The sequence below is a fragment of the Aspergillus niger genome (assembly GCF_000002855.4).
Source record: "Aspergillus niger supercontig An02".
Lineage (NCBI taxonomy): Eukaryota > Fungi > Ascomycota > Eurotiomycetes > Eurotiales > Aspergillaceae > Aspergillus > Aspergillus niger.
Window position 1 is genome coordinate 3607749 of NT_166519.1, and position 18337 is coordinate 3626085.

The window sequence follows — 18337 nt, forward strand, 5'->3', positions numbered from 1 at the left end:
GCCATGTCCTCTCTGTACCCATGGTTGGACACCCTGTCATTGATGCTGAAAAGTCCCGGGCAGAATTTGAGGTACTCCAGAGACTTGTTGAAGAGCATGATGCCATTTTTCTCCTAATGGATACGCGCGAAGCACGCTGGCTGCCAACGGTCATGGGGAAGGCAGCTGGCAAGATCGTTATGAATGCGGCCCTCGGTTTCGATTCTTATGTGGTTATGCGACATGGAATCAAAGCGATTGCAGAGCCACCAACAGAACTCGGGTGCTACTTTTGTAACGATGTCGTTGCACCAATGAACGTGAGTAGAGCCACTCCGGCCTAGAGGTCGCTATGCTAAAATATTTGAAGTCTGTCAAAGATCAAACACTTGATCAGCAATGTACCGTTACTCGGCCTGGTGTGGCCGCCATAGCTTCGGCTTTACTGGTAGAGTTGCTTGTTTCCCTTCTTCAACATCCTCTGGGTGCTGCAGCACCGGCCCCGACCTCGCGCAGTGATGATCGAGGAGACCATCCACTGGGACTCGTGCCACATCAAGTCAGGGGATTCCTTGCAACATTCGAAAATATTCCAGTCACGGGCAGAAGCTACAAACACTGCAGCGCTTGTTCAGATAACATCACCCGCGCTTACGAAGAGGGCGGTTGGGATTTCGTTCTAAGGGCTTTGAATGAGCCTGGGTACGTTGAAGAACTGAGCGGTCTCAAGGAGGTTCGTTTATCCATTCTTTCCATGTAGCCCTTCTTTTGTCCTTGTCCTATGTTATGCGAACTCCAGCCACCTCCGGATTTCCTTGTCCTTTTTGGCTTTAGGCAATTCACTGACAATATCCCAAGGTGCATGCTACAGCAGAGGCTTCACTTGCTGACGTAGAATGGGATGAGGACTTCGATTCAGCAGAAGAGATATGACTGAGCCCGGTTTGATGCTAAGGAAGGGGCAGGTCAGTTACAAATGCCATCGAAATGTAGCACCTCATCATACTATGTTTCATCTATTTCCGAGGACATACCTGACTCTGGGTACTATTTTCGACCGAGACCAATGAAATAAGATTCTTTGGATTCCTGCACAGATGTTCAGGACTTTGAAGGCCAGTTTATTGCTGTGTTTTACGAGGCCAGTGGATGCTTACATTGCGCGACGATTCCGGTTTAAGGCGGTGGACTTTCCGAAATAATTTCCTGAGCTGTTCCTCTAGGGCCTTATCTTCGGCTCCTTGGTAAAATTTGCAGACGAAGTGCCCTCCAGTGCGGAGAACTTCTTGGCTGAACTGCAAAGCTGCGTGGCAAAGATCCTACTTCCCATCAGCTGAGGGAAACTTCGAGTATGGGGCAAACTCAGCATCTTACCATACTACCTGCATGGTCTTTGAAACTAATACCGCTTGTGTTCATCATCCTGTTATACGGATCACTTAGACTTCTTTTCCCAAACCCCGCTGTTTGGAACCAGGGAGCGGACATATCGCTTAGGACAACATCTACCGAGTAGTTGCGATCCCATTGCTTGGGGTCGGTTTGCTTATCAGAGCTCGCGTTCGCATCCGATTTGAGCTGCGTGTCATCGTATTCGGCATCCAAAATCGTACTTGGAGGATGTGGTCTACCCCTATTGGCGTCGCGCACAAATTCGCGTACATAGGCCTGGATATTCGGGTCGAGGAAGTTGCCTTGAATCGTAGACACTCCCTTGGGGGGCTGGGCCGGAATAATGTCAACGCCAAGGACACGGCCGTGTGGTTGCGTTCTAGCTACTGCTACCTGATGTGGTGTTAGCCAAGGCTTTGATTGGCATAATCTTCACCCTGCACTCGACGCACTTGGGACCAAGAGCCAGGAGCATAACCCTAGATTTGGTGAATTATACTGTCAATCAACATGGCCCTTGTTGAGGTATCTTAATAGCGGCTATCATACTAAATCAACAACCGTTTGTCCGCTCTCAAAGATGTGGTATTTCTCGTCTATCTATTCAAAGAAATTATCAGGATGTATAGGATGGCGGGTCATATTGGTTAAGTACTTGGAGGAGCTTGAAGGCCGCGCGGCTTTTTAGGCCCTGCACTGCTGCTTCCCTTGTGAAACGATCCTTGAGCTGACGGGCTTGCCATCGTTTTGAGGATGAAAATCGCTTTAAAATATGAGAACTAAGCAGGCCAATGCCCTGTGTTGCGGGCAAACACTTCATAGATAGAACGAGTGGCATGGTTGCAGCATTGGCAAACTTCGATAGAATAATGACAAGTGACGCGCGAAAGGATGCCGGAGCGCTCCCGCGGAAATGGTAAATGGGCGCGGATCGGGGCGAGCAACCTCTGTCAAGGTCTAAACATTTCCCGGTTGATTTACGGAGGATACATCGACAGTTGAAGCTGGACTAGCACTATTCGTAGCTGAAGTCAACTATACTGTTGACACACCTCGAATTGGAGTAGGTCTATGCCTACAAAGGATTGCCTGGGATGTCCCCAAACCTTAGCGTCCTGGGACTCTGTGTTGGTGCCTTTCACCATCGACAATGGCTGGCACATCACCGCAAACCAGTCCGTTTCTGAAGAGGCGACTAGTGAACATAGGATGATCTAAGTAATCATCCACTGTATTGCTGAGACAGATATTCTTGACGTATAAGTCCCATCTGTCTTGTGACATGCTAATCCTGTACAACATTATTGGGTAACCAGTTTGTATCGGCGCCCTACTTGGTTGTTGGGATAGCGTTGCAGGGAATACACCGCCTGATTATAGGCTTTTACTCTCAATTCGGCTTCCAGTGGATTTAAAAGAGTGGCTCTATCAAAGAACATCGGCTTCGTTCCGCCCGACTGAGCGGCAATATGTAGTTAGTTGTCTAATTCCTTTACTGTAGCCGTACTCATCTAGGTACCATCTTAGTACGTAGTAAGAAGTACGGAGTACCCGCATAGCGACCCGCTCAGCCGTACGCGTTGTGGACACCTATCATCCTAGGCTTCTCGGATACGTAGTACTCCGCTGCCTATCCATCCATGAACTTGTCTACATGGCCAATTTCTTCGCGGATTGCTGATCCGCCTCCTTATCACCGCCAGAACTGACGATTGCATTGTCATGCTAAAATGAAGCTCTTCAACCTTCTCTTGTCTTTTCTCTGCATGATCAGTTCCGCTTCTTGCGGCCTCGCAGACACAGACAAGTTTGAGAGATATCGTTCACTCTCTCGCTCCGCCCCAATCGAACTGAACGACTCATCGTACGAAGAGATAACATCTAAGCCTCGCGACTATCATGTCGCAGTGCTTTTGACAGCCGCAGACGCTCGCTATGGGTGTATTCTTTGTCGCGAATTTCAACCTGAGTGGGAGCTCATAGCACGAAGCTGGAACAAAGGTCCCAAGCCCGACGGACTTCAAATGCTCTTTGGGACCCTTGACTTTTCCGATGGAAAGGGGACCTTTCAGAAGGTATCCAGCAATACATGGCCTAGCAGTCTAGAATTTTCAACTGACACAATTGGCATTGAATAGTTGATGCTCCAAACTGCGCCTGTTCTCCTGGTCTTTCCTCCTACCGTTGGCCCCTTCGCCAAGATTGACGACGCACCTCTGCGATTTGACTTTAGCGGGTAATTATATACTGAATCTACTAGTCGATTGATTATCACTGACGTCGACCTACAGCCCTATCTCTGCTGAACAGCTATATACATGGATGAACCGTCAGCTTCCAGAGGGCCCGAAGCCGCCACTTGTTCGTCCGATCAACTACATGCGACTTGTCTCCGGCATAACCATTTTGATGGGTGCTGTGACCCTTTTTACAGTTTTGTCACCTTATGTCCTTCCCATTGTTCGTAACCGGAACTTGTGGGCTGCTTTCAGTCTGATTGCCATCCTCCTATTCACAAGTGGCCACATGTTCAACCATATTCGCAAAGTCCCATATGTTGCCGGAGATGGTAGAGGTGGTATTAGCTACTTCGCTGGTGGATTTTCAAACCAGTTCGGCATGGAGACGCAGATTGTTGCTGCCATCTGTACGTTGCCCTTCATAACATGCATACATCTAACCTCATATGTGGATCTGATGCTAATTCGCTAATGCTGTCGACAGATGCCGTCCTATCTTTTGCGACAATTGCCCTTGCAATGAAGGTGCCCCGTATCGCAGACAACAAGGCACAACAGGTAGCTGTGATCATCTGGGGTTCCGTACTCCTTGGTATGTACAGCTTCCTTCTGAGTGTGTTCAAGACGAAGAATGGGGGATATCCGTTTTTTCTTCCGCCATTCTAGAGGATTTCCTATGTACGTTATCGGCCTGAGCTATTCAGTCCGACCAAGTGTGAACACGTTTGCTTGGGGTTAGCGGTCGTTCTAAGGTAGTAGCAGTATGCTACTATCTCAACTCCTTTCCTTCGTCCAAGCTCCTCCGTTATCGTGTAGTTACTGTATAGTAACATGGTGGATCAACTCTTCTTCCAAACGTCGAGAATCTGCTTAAACCATCATCTTAGATGGTCAATGGAATGAACTATATAAGGGCGGGAGTCGCAAATTAGTTGTTTCATTGACCACTATTATTTATCGGGTATCAATCGTTTGTTCCAAACACTGGTCTACAGTGGGCTTATCTGCGACTTCATTTCAAGGGAGCCCGAGAGTTTCTTAACTTGTCGTGGCATCGCTGAGCCTAGTAAAGTGGCGGCATGCTCACTCTAAACTCTGCAATTCTCAAAACTATCGAAACTCAGTATGGAGTAAACTATTGCAACTTAGGTACACAAGGGTCAGACTCCGATTTTCTCGCACAGTGTATCAACATGAAATAATATAGCCGCCGCTACAGCCACCTCATAGGTGCTTCCTTGTAGGCAGTGAGAAATTAGTCCTTCTTAGAGCAGGAAGCTCAATGGCCAGTGGCTCGGTGTCAACACACATGGCTTTCGCTTTATCGGCTTCGAATCGAGCACGAGTTATGCGCGTTGCATGTGCCAGGATGTAAAGTGACTCCTCCAATGTACTAAAGACCTGCGCAAAGAAGCTTCGAAAGAATCTCGGAACACCGGATTATACAACATAAAAAGTGCTTAATTGATCTTGAAGGTAAGGTATATAATTACGTAACATTGTATAGACTTAGCCAATGCTGCGCACAAACAGTGCTTGTGCTAACTAAAACGAAGGGAGGAGCTTAGACACTGGCAGATAAACGCCAGAGCACGGGAACGGGAACTTACCACTAACTCGTACACTGAAAGCACGTGGCCTTTTCGGCTGGACCCCATATACTTCCTCCCATTGAGTGGTATTTGGATTTCTTTCCCCGGGCTTATCTTTATTCTATTCCTTGCCCCTCTCCCCCGAAAGGGGTTCTACCAGTGAGAATCAATTCTTCTGCTGCGAGCCCAAGCTGCAGGGCCAGCTTTACGAAATCACAGAGATTCTTAGACAAAAGTCATCGATGCCCGGGAGCCTTTTCCCGTCCACATGTCACAAGTAGATGAGAATGTCAGCGCAATGCTGGCATCATCAGCATCCGGGACGACGATGCTGATCGTCGTTCAATTGGCCTCTAGGATATTCACTTTCACCGCAAATCAGCTGGTCTTAAGGAGTTTGCCTCCAGCCATCATGGGTGTTGCGTCCCAACTGGAGCTATATTTCATCTCGATATTATATTTCTCCAGGGAAAGTATCAGAATGGCTATTCAAAGACAGCCATTGCAACTCAAGCCCCTCACCATGGTTTCCCACAAGGATAGCACTGGTACAGCTCCCAAAAAGGGCAATGATGTATCTGAGGCCCGAAACATAGCCTTGCAGTCAGTAGTGAACATGTCCTACTTGAGCCTCGCCCTGGGGTTTTTGTTCGCTATGGCATTTGCTACATCTTATATACAGCTGGCTTCGAGAGAGGTGTCAGAGTTACCCTATTACCACGCAAGCGTGATCATCACTTCCGTTGCATCCCTTATGGAGCTCTCCACTGAGCCCTTCTTCACTGTAGTGCAGCAATATATGCTACACAGACAACGTGCAGTTGTTGAGATGAGTGCAGCCTTTGTAAAAAGCCTTACGACCTGCCTTGCTTGTGCATGGGCTTCCAGGACCGGCCACAGCATTGGCGTGCTCCCATTTTCAATTGGTTATCTCTGTTATTCTTCCACACTCATCTGCGGCTATATACTAGCCCTACCGAGGGTTGCAGACGAGCAGAAGTTTTCTATGTTTCCCACAAAGATAAAGTCAAGGTAGGCCATGGAAAATTAAACTTGCAATGTTCTATCTGATAACAAATGTCTTGGCACAGATCAGATTATTTCATGGGGAGATTCTCATGGCCGATGATAGGACTGTCCACAAATGTGTTCTTTCAGTCGGTGGTGAAACATCTTCTCACCCAGGGTGATTCTATGATGCTGGCAACAATGACGAGCTTAGAAGATCAAGGCATATATGCACTAGCCTCTAATTACGGTGGTCTCCTGGCTCGCGTCTTGTTTCAGCCCATTGAAGAAAGCAGTCGAACGCTTTTTTCCTCACTGCTAAACTCTGGCGGGAGCGGGAATCTACGTGTAGAAAACATCAATGCTGCTAAAACTCAGTTGACAGAAGTTCTTCGTGCATATAGTCTGATGGCTGTTGTGGGATTTCCCCTCGGTCCAGTTCTGGCACCTCAATTGCTACATCTGTTAGGCGGGCGCATCTGGGCTTCACCCAGGATCAGCAGCCTGCTTTCACTTTATTGCTATTATATACCATTTCTGGCTTATAATGGTATAAGTGAAGCATTTGTCTCATCAGCAGCAAACTCAGCAGAATTACGCAGACAAGCGGTATGGATGGGTGTGTTTTCAGCATGCTTTGCATCCGCGGCGTACTTGTTCTTAAAAGTTGGCGCTCTCGGTGCCCACGGAATGGTTTATGCCAATATTGTTAACATGGCAGTTCGTATCGTCTGGAGCTTTTCCTTTATTCAGACATTCATGTCTCGACACGGAAGCGGTATCGCTATTTCTGAACTTAGCCCACGGCCGCTTACCTGTATCGCCAGTATCACGATGTCTATAGTTCTTAACTCAAGAGTTCTATATGCTCTTGATATCTATAGGACGAGAGATGCGCTGATACTTGGAGCTATGTATATTCTTCTCGTGTAAGTTCCACAACTTTATATGCAAGCTACAGTCTAATGGTGAGGATAGGTCTTATCTCGAGCGGAAATATTTGTTGATCTATTACACAAAAGCCCACGAGCTGGTGAAATTTAAAACATCCAGTACTCCAAAGTCCAAAAGCGAATAAGCCATCATCAATCGTCAAAAACGATCTTGGTTGATGTCTTATTGGTGTCGACATCCTTATAAAAGGCGCCGTATGCGTCATGTTGCTTCTTTTTAACCGTTGCCCCGAATTTGAGAAGATCCTCGGGTACATCCTGATTAGCCGCTTTTAGAACGTTTATTAAACTATAACATGTCAGTCTCGGTTGAGTTTGATCGGAATGCTTCCAAGACAATGACTACTTACGCTCCAGACTGAGCTTTGTCAACCTCAGTAAATAGAGTGATGGCATGGCCCTCAGCTCCAGCACGGCCGGTCCTTTGGGCCAGTCAGTAGGCGATACTCAACATACAGGGACGAGGTACTTCACTAACCGGCCAATTCGATGTACGTAATCCTCAACGGTCAGGGGAAACGTAACGTTGATGACAAGCTTAACTGAGGGTATGTCGAGACCACGAGCTGCCACATCAGTTGCGACAAGAACGGTTGAGACGCCTTTTTTGAAGGATTCCAAACTTTTGAATCGTTCCTGTTGACCTAAATCACCGTGTATTCCGGCAACCTTGAAGCCTTTATTCCAAAGAAGTCTCTCGACACGCACAGCCTCCTTCTTATACAAGCAGAACACCAGAATCTTATCCGAGCTGGATGGGCCCTTCTGATACTTATTCAATAGCTGCACAAGCCTCTGTTCTTTTTCGTGCGGCTTCACCACCTCAACAACTTGCTTGATCCTAGTATTTGCGCGCGGATCAGCCGAGGGCTCTCCACCAATTGTGACCGTCACAGGAGAAGTCATAAACGTTGCAGCAAGATCCCTAACCACTGGGGGCCAGGTCGCAGTGAACATTACAGTTTGGCGCTTTGACACCGGCATGGGGCGGATGATATCCTTGATATCCTGTTCGAAACCTTTGTCCAGCATGCGATCTGCTTCATCCAGAACAAGATACTTGACTTTTCCTAGATCCACCGAGCCATCATTTTGAAGATCCTTCAGTCTTCCTGGCGTCGCCACGACAATAGCCGCTGTCTTCAAAGCCTCACGCTGCTCCTCTTTCTTCACACCCCCGAAGATACAAGCTACCTTGATATCCACTAATTCTGCAAATTTCGAGATCTGATCATGTATCTGCATTGCAAGTTCTCTCGTTGGGGAAATCATCACCGCTGTCGGCTTATAAGGCTTTCCCTTCTTCGCCGAGTCTTGTAAGTTTTTCAGGCACGGCAAGCCGAAGCCAAGCGTCTTACCACTCCCAGTTTCAGCAATGCCGATTACATCACGGCCAGAAAACAGGAAAGGCCAGGTTGCTGACTGGATGGCAGTCGGAGAAGTGAAAGATTCAAGAGGACGGTACAGTGCACTGTTGCAGGTAGGTAGGTGAGAGAAAGAGGTAATGGGATGAAGCTTCGTTGCACCCTCTAAAGTATCCGTTATCTTGACAGAGTTTTCTTCGAGAAACTTCTCTATGACTGCTGGTGAAGGTTCTTTCGGGTCAGTGTACTGCGTCTCAGAGGACTGCGCACTGGCTTGGGAGTCCTCAGCCTTCTTTGTGTGCTTTTCGTTTCTTGACTTCTTTTTCGCCCTATGCTCAGTGCTACCCTTATCTTGAAGTTCACGCTTGGCCATGTTGTCTTCGTTGTTGCCTTAAACTTTCTCAACTTTAGGTGTGGAATATATGTGTACGATCTTTTGTAACAAAGAGGAAAGGAGGGGAAAGCAAAAAAAGAAAATCAGCTGCGTCTCGATAGAATATTAAGGGCGCCTTCGATTTGCCCTTGGGATACTTTTATTTTTAATTGACCTTTTTTTTTCTTTTTCTTTTTGGCCTTTCCCGTCTGGAGCAAAACCTTGCTCCGGGATAAAGTACCCCATATAGTTAAAGCTCTTGCCCTAGTGCTGTTCAGCCCCACTCATTAATCCCAATCCAGTTAGTCCGGTCTGCACCGCGAATGTCAATCTAGCCTTTGAGTCCTACATAGTAGAACTACTCCGTCGCAATAATAGTACGTCGTCGTCGTCGTCGTCGTCGTAGTAGTCGTAGTAGTCGTAGTAGTCGTAGTAGTCGTAGTAGTCGTAGTAGTCGTAGTAGTCGTAGTAGTCGTAGTAGTCGTAGTAGTCGTAGTAGTCGTAGTAGTCGTAGTAGTCGTAGTAGTCGTAGTAGTCGTAGTAGTCGTAGTAGTCGTAGTAGTCATAGTAGTCGTAGTAGTCGTAGTAGTCGTAGTAGTATGTACATAGTCATATTCCCGAGGTTTTCAAATTAGGAACGCTCAGAATGGCTCAGTGGCACTCGAAAATAGAACAATAAAAGGCCCAGAGACCATTTGGGAAACCTTAAATTTGCGGGCACTCATTGGGGTATGTTCGCCAATACAATAGTATGTCTACACTAGACCTACGTTCTCTACATTGGCTGCCTTCGTAGTGACCTCATTGTTAATTTATTTGTATATACGCCAACTGTGTCCACTTCCACCTTTGAGTCAGCTGCTGGCTTCTCAACCGGGTCAATTTGCATTCAGTCAATTGTGCATATTAGTTTTCCCTTGGTTTGATTGCTCTCGAGCAACCTATGGGCATCCGCGATTTCTTCAAATGCAAAAACTTTGTCGATGAAGACTTTGAAAGTTTGGTCGTTGAATTTGGGTAAAGCATGGTCCACCAGAAGATCACGCAGTCTCCCCTGGTAGTCTTCATCCCTGCTTCGAAGAGTGCTGCCTTCAAACCTCAATCTCTTCCTCAGGATTCCACTGATGTCAGTATTGGCAGGCAAAATGGAACCACTCATCTGTCCTAGTTGGACAATACGTGCGTCCCGTGCGGCCACGTCAAGATTACCTTGAAAATGTGTGGCGCCCACAAAATCGACTACAATGTCGACTCCACGGCCATTCGTTTCTTTCAGAATCTCTGAGGCCCAGTCTTGAGTCTTGTAGTTGTAACCAGCAGTAGCCCCGAGTTCATGTACGCAAAAGTCAATCTTTTCTTGCGAACCTGCAGTCACATAGACAGCAGATGCTTTGCCAATCTTTGCAAGTTGGATCCCAGCAATTGATACGGATGAAGCCCCTGCATGCCAAAGAACGGACTTTCCAGCGCTAAATTCACCGATCAGGTAGAGCGCCTGGCTTGCAGTTATCCAGGTCTAAGGAGATGGTGTCATGGTTATTATGGATTGGTTTCCGGGAAGTTGGAGGTCGAGCATACCTCCGGTATTCCTGCAGCCTCCTCCCATGTCAACCCTGAGGGTTTGTGTATCAACATCTTGGTCGACACAACGATGTATTCCGCATAGGCCCCTTTTAAAATGTAATGAATACTTACACACCCTATCAAAATGGATGGCACATACCGCCATAGGCTAGGCCGAAAACACTGTCACCAATTTGAAAGCCATTGTTTGTGTTTGCGCCAAGTTCCTTGATTACTCCAGAAAATTCGACACCCATGGTGCTAGGAGCTTGCGGAGGAACAGGGTATTTCCCCTCGCGCTGGAGCAAGTCCATTCTGTTTAGCCCGAATGCTTTGATCTTGACCAAAGCCTGGCCAGGACTGGGCTTTGGTATTGGGATCTGGTCAACGAACAGAGCATCGGCACTTCCTTTGCCCCCTTGGATATCTGGGTGTTTTTAGCAAATCACGCTCGAGAGTCTAGGCAAAGCAACTAACCGATGGCTTTCATGATGCTCCCCATCTTTGCTTGACTCTTTAAAGGTTTGTTTTTACAAGTTTCTCCTAACGGTTTTTATTCTGCTCTCTGGTTATGCGCCTCGGTTGTGCAGTACGGCATTCAGCGTCATCATTTGTCATCAAATCGAGGGCAATTAGTCATAAGGACAAAGCTGTAACATAAACCACAATCGCGGGGCCCATCTTGTAATAGCATTGTAAGAAAGTGAGTCCTTACAAGAATCCCTGCCTTGTTCCGTGTGTACCTGAATATATATAGGGGACTCTAGGGGTCCACAGAGTATCTGCGGGTAATGAGAGCTTATGGTCTTGTATTAACTTTTTCCCCTAGAAGAGTCTCTTACAAGCATACAGAATATATCTTGTTTAAAATTCATTATACCTCAATAATTACATCGTCAATAGGCCTATAATGTATTATATATAGATTAACAACTAGAAGATAAATATACTAGACCTATTAAAAAAAAAATTTAAAGATTTTTAAATTTCAAATATATAGATTATCTTAAGATACAAGTAAAATACAGGTATTCTATATTACCGGCTATTATATATAATTATGAAAATCCGGAAAAGAAGTTAATAACAAATAAAGAGTAAAAAATAAAAAAGCTTATTATTATTTCAGTCTGTATATTAGGAACGAGGTCTAATACAGGCCAAAAATGGTTGAGATATATTGAATTATAAAAGTAGATTTTATATGGCATTATTAGATGGGCCGCCCGATTGTAGTTTACGTTAACTTACCAGTCTAAAGTTAACTACTTACCTGCGGGGTAGTTGAAGATAAACAGCACACACTAATTACTTTATTAATTCGCTGCGATCTAGTTGATGACCTTCTGGTGTTCGTCATATGCTCTTTAGCAGGTTACGTATGTATATTTAAATGCGCAAATAGAATGCAACAGGTTCCAATGGAAGATTCGGACACACTGCTGGAATTGGAACATATGCAGCAGTAAGGGGTTTATGAGGATCAATAACGGCCCAATATCTTTCGAAATTGCCTTCACTATGTGTGTATGAACATTAAGTTCAGCTGCTTTCGTACGTGACTATTCAGAAAATTCCCGCTATTCGTCAAAAGTCTCCCTCGTCCGGACTCCCAATGAAATTTATGCGGGCGTCAAATCAGCGTGGCTATTCTTGTAATTCCAAGCCACAGCTATTGCTAGTCAAGTGTGGTATTACAGCATCAACATTGGCTTATATTCTCTTTGTTCACCTAGTAGCAGCAACTTTCAGAATTAATCATTATTTGAGGCATGCATTCCATCTCAGTAATAGCGGCCGATGTCGCGCAAACCCAAAGCCACAATTGGACATGTGTCGTTGAAAAGTGTTATGATATAATGCACAAGGTTTGCAAGCGGAATCTTAAGAAGCCTTCGACATGCTGAAAGAATATTCAAGATACAGTGTAAGATCCAATCAGATCAGCAAGGCGTCCAGCCTCGTGGGAATAATTAATCGGTTTGGCCGAGGATACCTGATACCGTATACTGGTAGAGAGTTGATATTAGCAGTGCCATCTAAGCCACAAAGCGGATCGCCTTACCGTTGTTGTTCGCCGAAATGGTCTATTTTGGCACGGCATCGGAAATTCCAGGTCCGGCAATTGGCATCCTGGAATACGTCGCCAGCTGCTTTTTCGTCCGTTTGAAACAGCTCCATTAACTGATTGGCCGAAATGTCCATCATCGATCTGCCCACGTCGTCAAAGCAGCTCAGCCAAAGTTGGCCGGTATGATCGCTGACATTGACATGCATTATGTAGCGGTAGTCAGGTTGGGGGTGAGTCTTATCGCAGCGCTCACAGCGCCACTGACCAGGATCAAGCTCGGTCACCTTCTTGTTGCAACCTTCTGAGAGACAAGCAGGATAAGCAAAAGACATATTATCCTGCTTAATATAGATGACTGTTGCTTTCAGCGAAAAGTAAACCGCCTCCTCCGACATACCCAATTGCTCCTCTCTTATTTGGGCGATGGTCTTGAATTGATCCGACTTCATCGTTGATGAGGCTGTGCCTAATAAGGAAGCATGTGAAGAGAAATTCTCATCCCTACCTTGTGCGTCATACCAGCCTTTGAGCTTGTGGGCTTCCTCAATGTCAGGATCAACCGCCATTGAACCCGAGCTCAGCAAACTCAGACTTCGCCCACCAAAGTCAGAGACCTTCACACCTTTGAAAGCTATCACAGACTCGGGCGAGGCATTGAATTTCTGCGCCGTAGAGCCCCAGATGGTCAGGCGAACGGAGAACCCAGTATTGTCAACCATGATTAGCTCACGCTTGTCATAGGGTTTGTTTGTAGTTTTGGATGTGATCTGTGTAACATCCATGGCCTCCTTCAGTACACCTATCACATCGATTGTAGTATCTTTTTCTACCGATTGGAGGTCACCGATAGAAGTGAAATTGAATCGAACTTGGGGAACATCGGTCTGATCCTCTGCCTAATGCGATATGGTAAGTTAAGAGAGCAATTTGAACTGAGCATTCTGACTGACCTTTTCAACCACCGTATCCCTTTCGAAAGTGAGCTCATAATCATTGTTCAGGTTCGTGAACTGCTTTTTCGCAATCTGCACGCGGCAGTTGGAAATATAGTATACACCGCCCTCCTGGAAGACGTCATACAGCATATCGCATTGGTCATTAAATCCAGTAGCTCGTATTTCGCCACTGTCGTCCAGTAGATTAACGCTGAAGAGCCTCCCTTCGGTATTCCTGTTGTGCCAGGTCCTAATATTTGTTTTGCTCGTACAGCGTGCTTTGATCGTCCATTTGTGAGAATATGGTGAAATAGCTTCGATGGGATATATAGTAGCATGCGTTGCGGCCAAAACAGGTCGTGCTGACTGCACTCCGGTATTTGACTGGACCTGTGCTCCTGATATCTTCGATCCATAGAAACCATTGCTGGAGATTGTAGTGGGCTGGTGCTTCTCGTCTTCATCTGTTTTACTTTCGAGTGGTTTCGGATCGCCAATCTTCTCGGCCTCTCCTAGTCCCTCCAAGACTTCAAGGTCGAGAATAATAAGAATCCTGCCTCGTAGGTCAGGTATACTATTGGTGATGAAGACGTTTGTGGTCACTTACTTTTTGCCTTTCACGGAGTTCGCTTGGAATGACTTCAGGCGAACGAAACACCCCTTCCGTAATAGCTTACTAGAAACCATGGGGTTCAATTCTGGAAGATCAAGGATATTAGCAGTTTCTTTGGCAATCCATTAGAACTATGGCACACTTACGGGTCGCAAGCATCGTCTGCACATAATTTGAAATATCACTGAATACAGCTCGGTAGCGTTCCGGGTGGCTCTGCTGAGCTGGCAATGGCTTTATCTGGACACACTGAACAACAGGCTCACGCGTTTGAGGCTTTGTATCATCGAAGATAGCGCTTGAGGGATATTAGTGAGATAATGCACAGTGAGTTCCAGGAAACTGACCTGAGTGCCCCAACGGAGACTTGAGATGCTGCTTCTGAAGACATCTGGAATAGTTTCAGGGGAACGTTGTTCCGTCCAACAGACTTATGATGTTAGAAACACACAAACAGTTGCCTCTGGGAGGTGTTGATTCAGAGCGTAGAATGATGAACAAGTAGTAGTGGCGCTTTTGATGGCTCTGGTACAATCTTGTTACTGCTGGAGCGACATTTGCATAAACAACGAATGGAGACGCGACCCGGAGTAGTACGCGGTAGGAGCGCGTTAAGCATCTACCCCACTTCGGAATGCAAATATTACGTGTTTAATGGTCTAAAACCGAGTAGATGTCGTAATACGCCGTAACACCCCATAAAGAAACTGGTACTCCGTCTACACAATACACTATCTAGGATGAAGATCTCTCTCCCACTTTGCCCCACCTTTCTACATACCTGACAGTCAAAGCTTCGGCAAAGCAGATCTTGAAGAACTTCACCTGCCAACTTATCCTCATACAATAACTTCTCTGTATGGAAAGGACGCATGCTCTTTTGCTGAATGTCATTGCATCTTGGCTCCGGACTGATTGCTTTTATCTAATAAGCTATATCAGGCTTCCATATTAGCTTTCAGTTCTACTCAAGATGGCTTCTTGTTGCCATGTCACGTCTGAAGGTCAGTGACGTCTGTTGTTAAAGCTGGAGTACGGTGCTCATACAGGTAACTAACCATATCTATATCGCAGGGCTGAGGATTCCAGCTTCGTCGCAGGTTGTATATCGGGAAGACTGTACACAGTGTTTCGACTCAATAGTGCGCACCCATCGTTGTCCTATCAATTCGAAACCTAACAAAATATCCAGGATGAGGAACATGGTCTTAATGTTTGCTTAACATGTTTCAATGGAGGCTGCGCTGGTGATAGAAATCATGCCTTTCTCCACTATGAACGTTGCAGTCACCCTCTAGCGCTCAATATTAAAAGATCACGTAAAAACGTCCAGGTGTGTGCCAATGTCACTTGTTTGTATTATATTTTTCTGGTCGCATGTGATTTACAGGGTGCAATTACAGAGGGATGAGCCACCACAGAAGATTTCGAAGCTTGCAATCGCCGCTGAAACCGATGAGGACCGTTATGTCACGAAAACACGTGTTGTCTGTTATCCTTGCTGTCAGAATGATCTCGATGCATCCAGAGGTAGGCTGCCAGCTGTAATTGACGGCGTGATGAAAGCGATGACCTTCTCCAAAAGAGAGGAAGTCAAGGCCTGGGAGCAGGAGTTCATCCCCTGCGAGCATACCATAAATCTAATCCAGGGAGCGTCAAGACAGATTGAATCTAAGGGTGCGTTCCTCCTCTTCCCCTGCATTAACCTTATCATAATGCTCACAATTGGAGGGCAGAGCTAGTCCAGTGTTCCATGTGTAACCTGAAAGAGAACCTCTGGCTATGTCTAGAATGCGGCAACCTTGGCTGCGGTCGCAGTCAGTTTGGCGGAGTTGGAGGAAACTCGCATGCACTTGCGCATTCTGACATAAAATCGCATGCCGTTGCAGTGAAGCTGGGTTCTATAACTGCAGATGGCTCGGCAGACGTGTACTGCTATAGATGCAACGAAGAAAGGACCGATCCTAACCTGGCTACTCATCTTGCTAATTGGGGCATCAATCTAGCGGGCCGTGAGAAGACAGAGAAAAGCCTTATGGAGATGCAGGTTGAGCAAAATATGAGATGGGAATTTTCGATGACTTCTGAGGACGGCCATGAACTTACACCGGTGTTTGGGCCAGGATTAACCGGCTTGACTAACTTAGGAAACAGTTGTTATCTCTCAAGTGTTGTCCAATGCCTTTTCGCCTTGCCTGAGTTCCAAAAACGATATTACCATCCTAACAGCGAGCCGCCGCACACGCAAAGGCCAGCGGAGGACCTTGAAACCCAACTGCGGAAGCTGGCCGACGGCATCCTCTCTGGCAGATACTCCAGACCCGATAGCGATGTCAGGTCTTCCCCTGATTCAGCTGAAGTTCCTCATCAAAAGGGCTTAGCACCCGCCATGTTCAAGCATCTCGTTGGCCGTAATCATGAAGAATTCTCTACGATGAGACAACAGGATGCGTTCGAGTTCATGCTTCACCTCTTCAAGCAGATAAACTTGTCCAAGCATCCCGGAGGATTAGATAACCCAATCACCTCGTTCGGCTTCTCTATGCAACAGCGTCTCCAATGTTTGCAGTGCAAGAAGGTTCGTTACAGGGCTGACGCACAAGATAACATTTCGATCCCTGTTCCCGCTCGTCGGCTCCCCGATGCAAATGCTTCTGGCTCCACAAACGAGTATGAGAGTGTCACTCTAGCAGAATGTCTGGATGCTTTTACAGCCGAGGAAGTTGTTGAATTCAGCTGCCCGTCCTGCGGTTCCACGGAGGGGTTCAATAAGCAATCTTCATTCAAAACCCTACCGCAGAAACTGGTTATTAATGCGCGGAGGTTCGAACTGATAAATTGGGTACCCACAAAGTTGAATATTCCGGTAGAAGTTGATGAGGAGCCAATAGACTTTGGTACTTACCTTTCCTCCGGGCCCAATCCAGATGAGGAGCTTCTCCCTGACATTCAGGAACCTGAAAATACGTTTAAGCCCAATGAAATTGCGATGGAACAGCTTGTCGGCATGGGTTTTCCGAATACAAGGTGCGAAAGGGCGCTTTATGTGACCGGCAACTCGGATGTTGAGGCTGCTATGAACTGGCTCTTTGCTCACATGGAAGACCCTGATATCGACGAGCCGCTCGATAAGGTGGTTACCAGCACCTCAGGGAGCCAGCAAGACCCAGCTAAGGTTGCGCAGTTGACTGAAATGGGCATAAATTCTGGTCATGCTAGGAGGGCATTGGCAGCGACGGAGGGGGATCTCAACAGGGCAATTGATTGGGTGTTCACCCATCCGGAGGATTCAATGGACATCGGTTCAGACTCTGACATCCCTGAATCCAGTGATATACATCTAGACTCTGATGCCACGCCAGCAAAATACCAATTGCAATCAATAGTGTGCCACAAAGGCTCATCTGTGCATGCTGGGTATGTATGTCTGCTAACTTGTACGGGATGAACTAACGTTTAACAGGCACTATGTCGCAATTGTGCGTAAGGCCGTGCCAGGAAGTAATGGTACTCGGTGGGTCATGTTCAATGATGAGAAGGTTGTTCAGGTGGATGACATACAAGAGATGAAGAAGTTCGCATATATTTACGTATTCTCTCGGACCTAACCTATGAAATCAATCGGGTACATGAACTGTTGTATAGGTATTATGGGTTACTGATAATGTTTGTCATATGGTGAGATGTACTCGTTGCTACGGCCGCCGTATTCTGACGGGTTAGGTCGGCGACGGATGATTATATTATATCAGATTATCATATTCGGCATTTCGTAAAGCTAGTTGATCATTATTCATTCATTCGGTTAACCTGTCTAAATCGTGACTTGAATAATAATATTCAATTTCATGCATTTAGAAACTACTACAGATTATTATGAACAAAGTAGGTGATGAGAAATCGTTGGTTTGTTGGTTTAACTGATATAAGGAACTACTGTCAGGAAACAAAAGAGTTAAGATGGGACTATAATACTATAATTACCGCAGATACCTGCAAATCTTTAAGATGTTATATATGTATTTAGATATATATATAACAAGTTAACCACATTGATTTTATTTAGTTACAATACTAGAAAGCAGAGATGGCTCAATTTCTATATTTATATTTATTTTAACATTATGTTTATATTTCAAAACAGTGAGGTAAGATTTTATATTAACCTCAGAATTATGTATATCCAACTGGCTTTATGAGTTATATATTAAAATTATTAATTTAGTTTAATCAATTCTCATACTCATAAAGATC

The 18337-nt window shown here is 45.9% G+C and overlaps 10 protein-coding genes across 10 annotated transcripts; 5 read left to right on the plus strand and 5 right to left on the minus strand.

Moving 5' to 3' along the window:
- Window positions 1-2: 2 nt before the first annotated feature.
- On the plus strand, window positions 3-912 carry An02g14910 (uncharacterized protein; the record flags this gene model as incomplete). Its single annotated transcript, XM_059746827.1, has 3 exons — window positions 3-299; window positions 350-712; window positions 838-912. Coding segments are annotated over 3 exons (735 nt in total), but the record flags the coding sequence as incomplete, so codon positions are not given.
- Window positions 913-1198: 286 nt separating this feature from the next.
- Window positions 1199-2209, minus strand: An02g14920 (uncharacterized protein; the record flags this gene model as incomplete). Its single annotated transcript, XM_059746828.1, has 6 exons — window positions 1199-1282; window positions 1354-1402; window positions 1466-1764; window positions 1824-1850; window positions 1921-1971; window positions 2027-2209. 6 exons carry the CDS (start codon window positions 2207-2209, stop codon window positions 1199-1201), a joined length of 693 nt encoding a protein of 230 aa, XP_059600145.1.
- An 892-nt stretch (window positions 2210-3101) lies between these two features.
- An02g14930 (uncharacterized protein) lies at window positions 3102-4485 on the plus strand (the record flags this gene model as incomplete). Its single annotated transcript, XM_059746829.1, has 6 exons — window positions 3102-3446; window positions 3510-3607; window positions 3663-4018; window positions 4096-4203; window positions 4236-4289; window positions 4439-4485. 6 exons carry the CDS (start codon window positions 3102-3104, stop codon window positions 4483-4485), a joined length of 1008 nt encoding a protein of 335 aa, XP_059600146.1.
- A 986-nt stretch (window positions 4486-5471) lies between these two features.
- An02g14940 (uncharacterized protein) lies at window positions 5472-7144 on the plus strand (the record flags this gene model as incomplete). Its single annotated transcript, XM_001400586.3, has 2 exons — window positions 5472-6235; window positions 6295-7144. 2 exons carry the CDS (start codon window positions 5472-5474, stop codon window positions 7142-7144), a joined length of 1614 nt encoding a protein of 537 aa, XP_001400623.3.
- A 152-nt stretch (window positions 7145-7296) lies between these two features.
- On the minus strand, window positions 7297-8901 carry An02g14950 (uncharacterized protein; the record flags this gene model as incomplete). The annotated part of the gene is made up of 3 exons (XM_001400587.3): window positions 7297-7453; window positions 7515-7586; window positions 7643-8901. 3 exons carry the CDS (start codon window positions 8899-8901, stop codon window positions 7297-7299), a joined length of 1488 nt encoding a protein of 495 aa, XP_001400624.1.
- A 274-nt stretch (window positions 8902-9175) lies between these two features.
- Window positions 9176-9467, minus strand: An02g14960 (hypothetical protein; the record flags this gene model as incomplete). Its single annotated transcript, XM_059746830.1, has 2 exons — window positions 9176-9232; window positions 9264-9467. 2 exons carry the CDS (start codon window positions 9465-9467, stop codon window positions 9176-9178), a joined length of 261 nt encoding a protein of 86 aa, XP_059600147.1.
- A 323-nt stretch (window positions 9468-9790) lies between these two features.
- An02g14970 (uncharacterized protein) lies at window positions 9791-10966 on the minus strand (the record flags this gene model as incomplete). The annotated part of the gene is made up of 4 exons (XM_001400589.3): window positions 9791-10417; window positions 10480-10571; window positions 10625-10891; window positions 10942-10966. 4 exons carry the CDS (start codon window positions 10964-10966, stop codon window positions 9791-9793), a joined length of 1011 nt encoding a protein of 336 aa, XP_001400626.3.
- Window positions 10967-12379: 1413 nt separating this feature from the next.
- Window positions 12380-14474, minus strand: An02g14980 (uncharacterized protein; the record flags this gene model as incomplete). The annotated part of the gene is made up of 6 exons (XM_001400590.3): window positions 12380-12473; window positions 12530-13431; window positions 13486-14023; window positions 14078-14168; window positions 14230-14381; window positions 14431-14474. 6 exons carry the CDS (start codon window positions 14472-14474, stop codon window positions 12380-12382), a joined length of 1821 nt encoding a protein of 606 aa, XP_001400627.1.
- Window positions 14475-15056: 582 nt separating this feature from the next.
- On the plus strand, window positions 15057-17691 carry An02g14990 (uncharacterized protein; the record flags this gene model as incomplete). The annotated part of the gene is made up of 6 exons (XM_003188551.2): window positions 15057-15087; window positions 15158-15225; window positions 15276-15416; window positions 15487-15760; window positions 15820-17500; window positions 17547-17691. 6 exons carry the CDS (start codon window positions 15057-15059, stop codon window positions 17689-17691), a joined length of 2340 nt encoding a protein of 779 aa, XP_003188599.1.
- Window positions 17692-17959: 268 nt separating this feature from the next.
- Window positions 17960-18337, plus strand: An02g15000 (hypothetical protein [truncated ORF]; the record flags this gene model as incomplete). The annotated part of the gene is made up of 4 exons (XM_059746832.1): window positions 17960-17989; window positions 18027-18102; window positions 18150-18231; window positions 18309-18337. Coding segments are annotated over 4 exons (217 nt in total), but the record flags the coding sequence as incomplete, so codon positions are not given.